Source organism: Phaseolus vulgaris, chromosome 2 (assembly GCF_000499845.2).
Source record: "Phaseolus vulgaris cultivar G19833 chromosome 2, P. vulgaris v2.0, whole genome shotgun sequence".
NCBI classification, from domain to species: domain Eukaryota; kingdom Viridiplantae; phylum Streptophyta; class Magnoliopsida; order Fabales; family Fabaceae; genus Phaseolus; species Phaseolus vulgaris.
Window position 1 is genome coordinate 6,018,725 of NC_023758.2, and position 13,279 is coordinate 6,032,003.

At 33.7% G+C, this 13,279-nt stretch overlaps 1 protein-coding gene across 14 annotated transcripts; it reads left to right on the forward strand.

The window, feature by feature from the left end:
* The first annotated feature begins 3,319 nt into the window (after positions 1-3,319).
* Positions 3,320-10,414, forward strand: LOC137810491 (uncharacterized). 14 transcript variants are annotated; one of them, XM_068611771.1, is made up of 11 exons: positions 3,320-3,682; positions 4,522-4,600; positions 4,716-4,836; positions 5,534-5,650; positions 6,134-6,481; positions 6,630-6,937; positions 7,574-7,673; positions 7,752-7,811; positions 8,333-8,419; positions 9,512-9,643; positions 9,903-10,414. In XM_068611771.1, the coding sequence occupies exons 2-11, from the start codon at positions 4,587-4,589 to the stop codon at positions 10,230-10,232; spliced, it is 1,617 nt and encodes a 538-aa protein (XP_068467872.1). In that variant the 5' UTR covers positions 3,320-3,682; positions 4,522-4,586; the 3' UTR covers positions 10,233-10,414. The 14 variants fall into 14 exon arrangements, with proteins under 14 accessions (XP_068467872.1, XP_068467878.1, XP_068467877.1 ...); XM_068611777.1 differs by having other exon boundaries at positions 3,334-3,682; positions 4,729-4,836; XM_068611779.1 differs by having other exon boundaries at positions 3,479-3,682; positions 4,537-4,600; positions 4,729-4,836.
* Positions 10,415-13,279: the final 2,865 nt, after the last annotated feature.

Consider the following 13,279-nt stretch of genomic DNA (forward strand, 5'->3'; position numbering starts at 1 on the left):
GTCTAAATCTGACACCAGAATTCAATCTGGTAGCGTACATAACGAACCTGAGCAGTTCGGTAATCTGAATAACAAACCTGAGTAGTTCGCTAATCTGCATAACGAACTTGAGCAGTTCGACCTAAATCTGACACCAGAATTCAATCTGGTAGCGCATATAACGAACACGAGTAGTCCAACCAAGACCAACCACTAGAGTTGTCAACTTGGCTAGTTCAACCACGAACCTTGGACTGCCAGGAGGTGGGCCGACGTGGCCGACTTGCTAGGGTTTGGACCCTGGATTTTTAATAAGCTATTCTTTTTGAAAAATGGGTCAATGGCAGGAATTGGGCCGACGTGGCCGACCTACCAGGTTTTAGGCCAAGTTGATCGACCTGCCAAGCGTCTCGGTATCCAAGTTTGCAGGATTAACATTCCAAGCTTTTTCGTCTTGTTAAATTCAACTCAAGGCTGGGGGGCTGTGTACCGTTCCGAGACTATCAAGAGTTGGGCCGACGTGGTCGACCTGCTAGGGTTTGGACCCTGAATTTTTAATAAGCTATTCATTTTGAAAAATGAGTCGATAGCAGGAGTTGGGCCAACTGACGGTTAAACGCCACCAACCATCTCTCACCTTTAAGGCTCAACCATTTCCTTTACCGACAACCCAATGGTCAGCTAGGAAGTTTTCCGATCTCACCGTAGACCCACATGAAGTGGAATGTGGACCGACCTCCGTACTTCGCATAGCCAGGAAGTTTTTCGATCTCACTGTAGACCCACACAAAGTGGAATGTGGACCGACCTCTGATGGAAGAGGGCCCAAGCTCACCACACGATGAAAGCCAAGCCTCCAAGACTAGACGGTCTAGCCTATGATGAGGAGCGTCTAGACTCAAAAAGGAGCGTCTAGCCCATGAAGAGGAGCGTCTAGCCCATGATGAGGAGCGGCTACATAAGGAGCGTCTAGGCCATGATGAGGATTCCTTCTAGACCGTCTAGCTTCACATACACATGGGTCAAAGCTACGGTTTTGGGAAGAGAAGACCTTTGTAATTGTTACATAAAGGCCCATTAGGGGTGCTTAGTAATTAGAGTAGTGTAAAAAGCATATTTGTGTGAACATTCTAGAAAGACCATGGAGGGGGTGAGCATAAAAACTAGACACACCCCTCCCCATGTGCACCCATGTGCCATGTGCACCCATGTGCTTCACATTTACATTTCATTTGGCTAGCATTAGGGTTGCATTATGGTCCTCCTTAGCCTATAAAAGGAGGAGCCTACACCTTGTATTTTCAAGTTTAATTGAGTATTGTTATGCTGCCAATTTTGTGCACTAGCTTTACTTCTCCTAGAAATCTAGGCTATAAACTTCAATCCTTTCACCTTTCTCCCTTGAGCTGGCCGAACCACTCAAACATCACACTCCTCATGCACCTTCAAAGCCAACACAACTCCTAGGAGGGCTTTGCTTCACTCACCCATTGCTTCCGCATCACGTTTTTCTACTTTGATTCAAGAAGAACACATGAAAATGCCATCAACCTCTATCCTTCGCACAACCAGGAAGTTTGCCGATCTCACCATAGACCCACACGAAGTGGAATATGGACCAACCTCTGTCCTTCACACAGTCAGGAAAATTGCTGATCTCACCATAGCGCTTTAGCCTTTGCGCCTCGTAGGCTCGGCCCAAGGCTGAGGAGCTGTGTACTGTCCCGAATCGGGTAGGTATTTGGCCGAGCTCACTAAGGGCCCATCTGGGGAAGGTACAACGTGAAAGCTCAGCATGGGCCACGAACTGACCTAACAGACCCAAAAACACAACCTGTTTTGGCCTTGGCCCAGTGTTGCGCAACGCGAACAAGGGACAAATTCCACTAAAGGAAAATATAACGTTTTTCCTACACACACATATTCCCTATAGCGTAATAAATATAAATATCATATTCCCGATAGCGTAATGAATATAAATGGCATATCCCCGATAACGTAATAAATATTATCCTCAGTATCCATGATTACATTGTTTAACTATTCTGATTTATATACTTTATATCCAAATTTTATAGAAAGTTACTGTGAAATGACACATTAATGCCAGAAAAGATCAGGGTCAGAAATTCAAGCCCACGTACGCTTATAAATAGACAACCACCCACAGGGAGTATCTAACTTGCATCTTTGCTGTATATTTTACCATACACATTATATTTAGTGCTCTCACTGACTTGAGCGTCGGAGTGCAATCGCAGGTGGAACCCTCCTCATCCCCAGGAGATCGGTTTGCTGAAGTCTAGAGGTCATTCCTAAGCACCTCAATCACCGACCGACCACCTGAAAGGAATCTGAGAAGAGCTCATCCATACTCTGACCGACTTCGAGCCGACGAGAACAATATATATATATATTTTAAATTATTTCTATTTTACTCAATTTTAGTTTCTTACAAAATTTTAGAAACTTTTTTTACGCCACTGTTAACCAAAATGGCTATAATCTATGGACACAATTTTACACTGAGCCAATATGGCTCAAGAATTAGGTTAGAGGTTTTATAATTGAGTATTGATCAATTATATCTCAAGTTGGAAAAAGAAATATTTTTTTAATAAAATTGATTAATTTAAAATTTTTATTAACCAAGTTTTTTTTTTATAAATAGCTAACGTTTATTTTAAAATTATTTTACAGTGTGTTTGGATCAAATGTAATTGCTTTTGGGTCTTCCACATCTTTAAAAAGGTTTCAAAAAGGTAATTGTTTTTACGTTAAATTAGAATTTTTATTCTCTCATAAACTATGTAGCAGAGACATTGATACGGATACGGATACGACATGAACACGAACACGAAGATACGTATAATTTCTAAAATGTAGGACACAGGAATACAAATCTATATATTATATAATTATGAATTATATAAATTGACAATAAATATTTATGTGCATTAGTATGTTCAAGATTAATTTTTTTGGAGTAAAAAGATGTTTTTCATGATTGGTTCAAAATGATTTGTTTATTATTTTTATAATCATAATAAAAATTTATATAATAAGTTTGAGTTTTTAGAAAATTAATGTATTTTTTCTTTTTAAAATTATGTTAAAATCGTATTAGAATTTTCAGAAATTTAACAAATACTTTTTGAATCGGACACTTCATGGATACCTACGAGTATCATATCATGCGAGTGTCAGTGTCCGATACGAGTATTCGACATCTACAAACAATTGAATTCATAGCTCATAAATGAGAATGTTTTACGCATCCAAATCTAGAATGTTGAACTCCTAAAAAATAGAGATTATTTGTTTATTATGAATAAAAATTACAAGAAAAGAGGTAAAGTGAAAGCTAAAATCCAAAAGTGTGAAGGTTGAGAAAGGGGAAAGTGGAAAAGAGAAGCTAAAAGGGCAAAGAAATTGGCGGGTAAATGTGTGTGAGCAACACTTCCAGTTCAAATTCAAAGCATCAACGGGTGGAATCACCGAATCTGCATTGCTGATAGTAGTAACACTTTCCGTTTCCATCACCAACTCAACATTGATGCATGTGTAAGAGAGAGAGAGAGGGTGTGGAAGAGTGGTACACGAATTAAATCGCAACATTGAATGCGTCCAACAACTCAGTGCCCATCCAATTCAATTCCGATCAGTGCAGTCAGCCACTTTCTCAGATCATCGCAGTCTTTCGGTAACTATTATTGCTATTTATTTCACTTCACATTCTCCTTCGCCCAAAAAACGGTTTCACTGTTTCGCATTTTTGTTTTATTTTTTATTCTTTTTTCAATTTGATTCTTCTTCTATGTTAAGCATCCTCGTCTCAGTTATGCTCAATTAATTATTGGAGGCCCACACTCTCCCTTGCATTTGAAACACGGTCCCTGGTGTTCCGTTGTGTAGTAAATAGTAGTGTGTGGGATTTGATAGTGTTGTTGATGGATGGATAGATAGATGAAGAAGAAGGCCAGAGGGTTTCTAGATTAGTTAAGAATTAATGATGGGTGAGTTTGACTTTCATATTGTTTTTGACAAAGACGGTAATGCACAAGTGGGTGCATATGCTGAGCCTCAGAGTGCAAATTCTAGGGTACACAGGCGCTCTAACAGGTTTTGTTTTTGCTTAAACTGAAACTCAATTGTGCCTCCGTATTCTTTGCTTATAATAACGTTCGGAGAACATAGTAAATAACTTTTTTAAGCTAAGGATTTTTTTAAGAAATAAATAAAAATTGGTTAATGAATCTCCATTTGTGTGAAGAAGTTTAACTATTTGGCTTTTAAATGAAAATTGTAATTTCTTTTGGTTTGAATTCAAGAGCATTATAAAAAATAAAAAGTGGAGAGAATGATAGGTTCCCACTGAATATATTGATGAAGTAACGAATTAAAAAAACTTGGTTTGGGTGGGGTACTTTGTGGATTATGGTCAGAAGGCTTTAGGGTAAGTGTTGATTTTTATTTTTTTTGACAAATTGCTGTTATCGTTTTGAGTTGCTTCATTTATGTGATTTGTTGTGCACTTCTCAGTGCTTCTTCTGACAGGAACCTGAAATTTTCCAGAGGTGTAGTTTTACATCCTTTAGAGAAAGGCTATGACGAATCTCTTGTGAGTTGTGAGATTGAAGTATAAAGTTGATCTTTTACTTTTTAAGTCATCTTATAATCCTTTGGAGGAAACAACGGATATAGAGTATTGTAATTTTGAATTGAAAGTAATTCAGTTGCTATGTACAGGTTTCACCAACTTCAGTGACGGCTTCTAGGGTACCAAGTCCGTTACATGACAACCTCACCCGTAACAAGAAAACTTTTTCAAATCATAGATCATCGTTGGAAAAAGATGTAAGTTATATTTGTATATAATCAGAGTGGGTCTTCCCTCCTGTTTTGGTTTGGTGGAATTTATCTCTGGATATCTAGATTCTTAGATATTTCTTGTTGACAATTCTTTCAAGTTTACACAAGCTGAGATGACTCAGAATGACACTATACTGCTTCTTGGTTTTCTCACCTTTCCCCCAAAATTGAGTTAATGTTTTTTCTTTTACCTTTAATGTACAGTAGAAGTTTTATTTCGAAGTTGAAAATCTGGATTTCCAAGTTCCAACTACACTGGGGTATATACCTTGAAGAGACCTTCTTTAGAAGGAAAGAAATTGAGTATATGAACGTGGCACTAATTGATATAAAGTAATATTATTAGTATTTGCCATACTCTTTTCAGTGGATAATAAGTTTGAAAATACTTTGTGGCGGGAGGAGAGGTACAATTCCTGAACAGATCGTTGTCAATAATGAGAAGCTTAGAAGCATCGTAAGATCAAGAAATCACAATGGAAAAGAATTGTAGAAAATATTCATATGGATATAAGCAAAGCTTAAGAAAACATAGTGTGTTTTGGGGAAATGCATCTTCTGTATTTTATCCCTTCTATGGAAACACATGGGAAACATTTCGTGTTGGTTCTTATTTTTCTGTAAGATGGTCATAGCTTAGTATTTCGTCGATGCCCAAATCATATGATGTACTGATTTGCAGGTTGAGCAGCTACAGCTACGCCTACAGCAGGAAAAATCTATGCGTATCCTGCTTGAGAAAGCAATGGGCCGTGCCTCAAGTACTTTATCACCTGGACACAGGCACTTTGCTGCTCAGGTAATTTGACATTTGCTACTTAAGCATGGGCCTCTGTGTTCTATTCTCACTTTCTTAATCTGTTAAGATATTAGTGGACATGGTAGAGAAATAAACCATTCATGGACACCCACCAAACAACTGCTTTCAGGTTAATTTGGTTCTTTACTATTATCTTGTGCAATTCTTTGTATGGTTAGTCTTCCGACAGAAGTATTGTTATGTTACATGTTATGTTACTGAAGTGTTCAAGTTTGAACAAACACGACAAAACATAGAATAAGCTATTTAGGATTATAAATTATCAGGACTAGAGGAGTTGATTCACTTGCAAAAGAACTATAACTTGTGATAAGAATAAAGGGACACTATGCTTGAATTGCAAACTTTGATTGACATGTGTAATGCCCAATGTGATCTTTCTCATTCAAGTTATGGCCATAAGTATTAAGTAATCATTGGTTTTATAGAAATTAACTATTTTTTCCTTTTTCCCATTTTCAGACAAAAGATTTAATTGCTGAAATTGAGTTACTTGAACAAGAAGTTACAAGCCGTGAGAAACACGTGCTTTCCATGTACAGAAGTATTTTTGAACATTGTGTTAGCAGGCCACCTTCTGAACAAAATTCTGGGGTGGCTTCACCTGCTCACACAAAGCACGAATCTAGGAAGCATCCAAGTATAATTTCAAGTGCTTTCTGTTCATCAAAAATGTTTCCCCTGAGACCCTTGCAAGCTCTTGCTTCTAACAATGACTTGAAGAATAGAATTTTTGGGTCAAGTTATGCTCCTTTATCTTGTGGCAAGGGCAAAGTTTATTTTGGAAAGACTTGTCCTGATTCCCATAAGGTATAATATATGGCTATAGTTACCCGTTTTCTTTGTTTTTTCTGTGAACAGAAAAAGCTTATACGTAATTGCATCCTATAGAAGAATCCAATATACTAAAAATTTTCTTCTCATGTTTGTTCCAACATTTTGACCTTAATCGTGTCAGGTTCATGAGAAGTTTACCAGAGTGGAGAAAACTCCAGTATTGCGAACATTAAAAGATCATCTAAACTTGTGCCCGAACAGGCTCTCTGAGGAGATGGTAAAGTGTATGGCAACTGTATATTGCTGGCTCCGTAGTGCAACCTCTGTAAATACTGAAAAGAGTAGGTCATCCACTCATGCTATACGGCCAAGACATGGTATTGTTGTAGAGGATCGGGACTGTTCTCACAAATCAGTAGTGGAAATATCTTGGATTGCTACTCGGAAACGTCATTCTTCACATGCTTCTTACGCCATTGACAACTACAGGTTGGTTCTTTAAATAGGATAGCTTCAAGATGATGCTATATTAATAATATGAGTGCCAAGAAGGTGCTTCTCATGCAATTTCAAAGAATCTTAACGCAGTGGCATACCTTGAAATTTTTTCCTCAATTGAAAAATTAGAAACTCAACAACTAATAGTTCTGTGGCAATTTTAGCAAGAGTTATTTACGATTACCCACTATTATATGTTTATCGTGGTCTGTACAATGATTTTCTAGACAACTTTTGTTATTTGATTTACAGTTTTTTTTTCCTAGACATCTTAAGTAGTAGTATCAAATCAATACAGATGCTTAAGTATTCTGTGACTTATGTTTATAATACTGCAGCCAAAAAAAATCAAACTACTGGAAGGCTGTCAATAGATTCTAAACCCTAAACCCTAAACATCAAGAATATCTCAAAAATAAACTATTTGAAAACCTGATATAAATGTAATTCCTTACAGTTTAAGTTTGTGAGAACACAACAAGTTTTCTTAATCTACTTAACTGACAGTCTATTAAGGGAAGACATTTCATTTCTAGTTTTCTGTGTACTTGTTATTTTTATCCAAAAGCTCCCTAGATTCTTATGATTGAATTGTGGACTTAACCCATTCCTTCCTCACTTCCTCAGAGTACTAGTTGAACAACTTGAAAGGGTGAATATCAGTCAAATGGAACACGATGGACAGATTGGGTTCTGGATCAACGTGCATAATGCTCTTGTGATGCATGTAGTATTCACTCTCACATGACCATGATTTTTAATTAGCCTACTTTCAGCATGTATAACTTTCTTTTACTGTTAACAGGCATATTTAGCATATGGAATTCCCCAGGGTTCTCTGAAGAGGCTGGCCTTGTTTCACAAGGTAGTTTATTTCTTTATTCAATTGGATATTGTACTTAGTCAGCTCAAGTTATTAACACTTTAAGAATGTTTATTAAAACTTAAAAAGGATAATACTTTCCCTGAAGTGCTTTCCCTCAGCCAATCTTTGTTCAGTCAAGTGCGATGCCTAGACCAGGAACCATATCCAAATAATGTTTATTTCAAAATTTTCTAATCCAACAAAGTCACATCTACATGGAACATGAACTAAAATCTTCCTTTGTAGGAGGAAGAAAAAGAAACTCCCATTCACCTTCTCTTGATTACTTGTTACCATTTAAATGGCATAAGTTGTCAAAAGGCATATCATCTAAAGATGCTATGCTATTTCGAGGCCATTTAGATGCCATTGAGAAGTAACTTACGTTAATACATAATATCATAGAGATACATCTTTAGATTAGAACTTCCATTTTCTCACTGGTACAATCTTGTTCTTAATTATACTTTAGTTGATATGTCATGGAAAATATGAAATGATGAGTACAATGTGTAGTGCAGGCAGCTTACAATATTGGTGGTCATATCATAAGTGCAAATGCCATAGAACAAGCGATATTTGGCTTCCGAACGCCCCGCATTGGACGGGTACTCATCTGACACTTGTGTAACAAATGCTCCTGTAAATATTTAAGGAGTTGTCAGTTTTGTGGTTGCATTTAAATGGTGGAATATTTTGATTGGTCCAAATAGTGTAACTCTCTCTATATATGTCTTTCTGTTTTGACCCGAGGGTTACAAATCACAGATTCTTCCTTTGATTTGCATCTGCTGCTTGCAACAAGCATATATTTCTGCAGTAAGACATTAATGTATCAATTTGAATGAGGATATCATTAAATTGGTATTGCACTGCTATGGTTTTACAATCCCCATCACCAATGATCTTCTAAACTAATAGGGTTGTTTACTGGTCAGGACTAGACAAGGGTGGATAAGAAAGTTGTATCAATGTGGGCAAAGATATAATCTAGATAAGATAATCTTATCTAGTGTTTGATACGTGTCATATGTCATAGTAGATACGAATATAAATTGTGTACAAATAAGAAAATTCTCCTCACGAAAGGAGGGTGATAGTGATGGTAGTGGCAATAGATGTGGGACAGTTGTGGTGCTTGTGGAAGTACTAGGAGCAGCAACAGAAAAGGAAGAACAATTGAGCAATAGTTAAAATAGTAACACTCATGATAGTTAGTCTTTGTTGATAAATTGTTTTTTTTTTGTGAGAAAGAGACTGGACAATGTGATTTTGGTTCTCTGAGATGAGGTTGAAAGGGGAAAAGATTGTTTATCTTTGTCATTATTTTTCCTAACCCTACTTCCTTTTCTGTATAAATTTAACTTAATGAACAGAATAGGATGATCTTGTCCTATTTGATTAGCTCACTAGATGGACGACAGCAGAATTGGACTGTTTCCTCTAATCCTTATCCTAAGCCAGAAGGGCCTAGGGTTTGCTTCTCATCTGGAAAGGGAAGACCATGACTGTACAAGAAGTTTTGATATAATTATTTTCTGAGTGAGATGCTTAGAACTCCATTAGAACCTTATTTCTTTTCCTAATATTATTCTGATTTTTTAAAGAGAATTTGAAGTGAAAAATTCTAATACCAAATTTTGATGTTAGGATGGCATCTCATGTTTCATCTGATTATTGTTTTTGTTTGTCAAACACAGTGGCTTGAAAGCTTTGTGTCTGCAGCTCTGAGGAAGAAAAATGGTGAAGAAAAGCAATCAAAATTGTATATTAATGATTTCCAACCCCTTGTTTGCTTTGCCCTTTGCACTGGGGCATTGTCAGATCCTGTGGTAATTTTCTTTCATTTACTTCTCTTCCAAGAATTGCAGTTTTAATCTCAATGACAAATTGTGTCGTTAGTTAAAGATTTGCTCTTCTTGAGTCTGTATCTTGATCAATGTTTGATGCATTGATGAAGTATAGTAAGCGAAGAAAAAGGGTAATATGAGAAATTCTAAAAATATAGGGTATGATATTCACATTTACATCCATATCACTTCCTGCTCTCTTAAATAGTTTATCAATACTTTTCTTGTTACTGAGCTGCAGCTAAAGGTCTACACTGCATCAAATATAAGAGAACAGCTGAATTTTGCAAAAAGAGAGTTTCTTCAAGCAAATGTACTTGTAAAGAAGTCAAGCAAAGTTTTTGTCCCTAAATTGGTGGAAAGATTTTCTAGAGAAGCATCAATCAGTTTAGATGATCTCCTTGGATGGGTAATGGAAAGTGTTGACAAGAAACTGCATGATTCAATACAGAAGTGCCTTGGTCGTAAATCCAATAAAAAGTCATCTCAGATCATAGAATGGATACCTTATAGCTCTCGGTTCAGGTACATGTTGTCGAAGGATCTAATAGACAAGCCATGGTGGGTATAACTATGACATTTTACTGCAATTAAGAGATCTTTTACTTCTTTTTATTAGGTTTGACTGTTTTGAGGAGAGCGAGGAAGTTAATTGTAGCTGTTCATAGAAATTTCTTGTACATTTTAACACTATAATTTTTTCTTGTGTTAGATTTGGAACTCTTACTATCTAAATCTAAATATTTTGGTAAATGTAGCCGTCTAACTTGGAACTTGTAGAATAGAATAATAAACGGTCATCAATTCATGGTAGATATAGGTAAGCAGAAGTATAGAAATGTTCTCTAACAATTTGAGCAATAAATACTTGGATTAAAGGACTGAAAAATTGTTTGGACATTGCTCATATTAATTGTTTAGAATTAGTGTTAAAAATTTGAATTTATTGATAAATAAAGGAAGAAGAAAATTATACTTTATCTTGATATTTGTCCAAACAAAATTAAGTTAAAAGCATCTCTAGTACAAGAATCTTAGTTCTGAAATTGAGAGTTTTAAATTTAAAACACAGGTTCTGTATAAGATCCTGTATTTTATAAAAAAAAATATAATAATTAAATTCATTATAATTTTATAAAAAGGTTTATATACGAACAAAAAATTACAAAAGCGTGAGGCTTATAAATTTTATTATTGGAATGAAACATGCAAGAGCATTTTTAAAATAATATGACATAATAAAATTCAATTCAATTAAAATAAAGTTCGTTGAGAAATTCCTATAAAACCCTTAGATTAATGTGTTTTTCCTCGTTCTAGTTTAGCTATATTATGATAAAAGTGAAGGGGGAAGAGTAGCAAGCAGCATTCTTACATCTTTTAGGTTCTTTTTGTATTAGGGACTGATTTAGGAAGTGATAAAGAAATGAAGAAAAAAAATGGAAAAAGTGATTTTTTTTTTATTAAAGATTGAGAGTAAAAAAATGAAATGAAAATTTATAAAAGTTTGATAAATGATTTGATTGCTGGAATATAATTTTTATATTATATTAATAATTTAATATAAAAAATATTTTTAAAAATACAAAATTAAAATAAATTATAAAATAAATTAAAAAAATTATATTTCAAAATAAAAAATATATTAAAAATATATTTATTCTTTCTCTCTTTTTATAAGTTGTCTTTCCTCTCAAATCTCATATTTCAAAATAGAGGAAAACACACCTCTCATATTACAATTCATTTTAAATAATTAGAAAACAACCAAATTAAATGTTAACATTTTCATCAATGGTATGAGGGTATGTGTTTGGATTTAAGAGAGGGATTTGAGAGAAAAACTTCAAGAAAATGGTGAAGAAAATGAATGTGTTTTGATTGAGCTATGCTAGAGTATATTTGTGAGAGGAATTTATTGGGGTTTGTGAGTGATGTTATGGTTGTGGTGGAATTTTTAATCTTTTTTAAAGGTGTTAAATGAAAATTTACAAATTTATCCTTATAATTAAAAATTTATATATAATGAAATATGAACGATTTTTGTCTATATTTGAATTAATTAAAAATAAATAAATTATTTATGGTATCGTTGAATTAATATTTTCAAAGAAAATACAGGTTAGTTAACATTGTCACAACATGAACTTTTCATAAAAATAATACACAAATTCATATTCATATAAATATAATTTAAAAAAAAAATATTCACTTATTTGTGAATTTTAGTTGTTTGTAATTAAAACATTGTTTTTAAAGTGTGTTGAAACTGACTTTAGGAAAAAAAACATCATATTATGTCAATTTGTGAGAAAAAAAAATTGTGTTTGTGTTGAAAATAAAATTTGAACTTTTCATAATTGTTAAAACTTTTAGGTGGAAAATTATTAAACATTTTAAATTATGAAATTCAAATAAATAAATTCAATATTCATAATTTATAAAATATAATTATTAAATTAATTTGTATTGAATTTAAATAATATTATTAATTGTAAACACACCAACAGTTACTAATCACACTCCAATAGTTACTAACCACATCACCTACATCTACTAACCACATCTAACTACAACTACACCACCAGTTTTTATATACATAATCTATTATGTGACTAGTTGTAATTCAAACACAATCGATTATCTTTATTTTTTTTATAAACATATGTGAGTAGTTGTAATTCAAGCACAATTAATTATCTCTACTTTTTATACACATAATCAATTATATGTGTAATTGTTCTCTAAGCATAATTGATTATGTATTAAATTTTAGCCATGTGAAAGGCAAAATCGTTTATGCGTTTGTTGATCCAGACACAATCTCTTTCACACATCCATCATCATCAACAATACATTCGTTGATAATTAGAGTAACTACAAACCCTTTTTACTTCGCTTATTTCATATTTCATTCTGTGATATTTCAGTGTAGACATAATCTCCTTTATCAGTAGCAATTACTTCCTTCACCTAAAACATTTGAACCTCCATTAGATCGATCTAATTTACATGTAAAATGACAAAAATGTCCTTAAATAAAGAGCAGGTGCAGATAAAAAAATATTTCTATAATCACTTTTTCTGGATTTGTGTTTTCATAACATTTTTTAAAATTTTGAAAAATATTTTTTGAAATACATTTCCATAATTTTTTCGGATTTTTTTTTCCAAAACGTATTTTTTTGCATTATGGAATTTTGTTTTCTGGAACGATTTTTAAATTTTATTCCAGAACACAGTAATCTATTATGGGTTTGCTTTTTAAAAAGGTATTTTATGAATTGAGAATTTTCAAATGCAAAATAAAGAATATTTTGGACAATTGGTAAGGTGTAGGAAGAATGTCTTTATCAGAATTGTACTTGACCAAATCAATCATCTAAAGAGTCCTATGTCATTACCATGCTTGATAATGTTTGCAACATACTGTTATTAGATGAAAATTATTAAAAAATTTAAAATAAATGCAGGTCCCACTTTTTTTTATGATTCTTTAAATTTTTGTAGTTTTGAATAAATTTTAATAAATAATAAAATGCATATTTATAGGAATGTGTTGCTAACTCTCTTCTTCATAATAAACTCAGTTTAACATTTTGATTATAAAAGTTACCA

Bases quoted from the DNA above. Each gene is read 5' to 3' on its own strand.
- LOC137810491 (XM_068611765.1), top strand. From the start codon at position 3,989: ATGATGGGTGAGTTTGACTTTCATATTGTTTTTGACAAAGACGGTAAT. The intron at 4,102-4,521 runs GTTTTGTTTTTG...TGCACTTCTCAG, and splicing joins GTACACAGGCGCTCTAACAG to TGCTTCTTCTGACAGGAACC. The intron at 8,420-9,511 runs GTACTCATCTGA...TGTCAAACACAG, and splicing joins GAACGCCCCGCATTGGACGG to TGGCTTGAAAGCTTTGTGTC.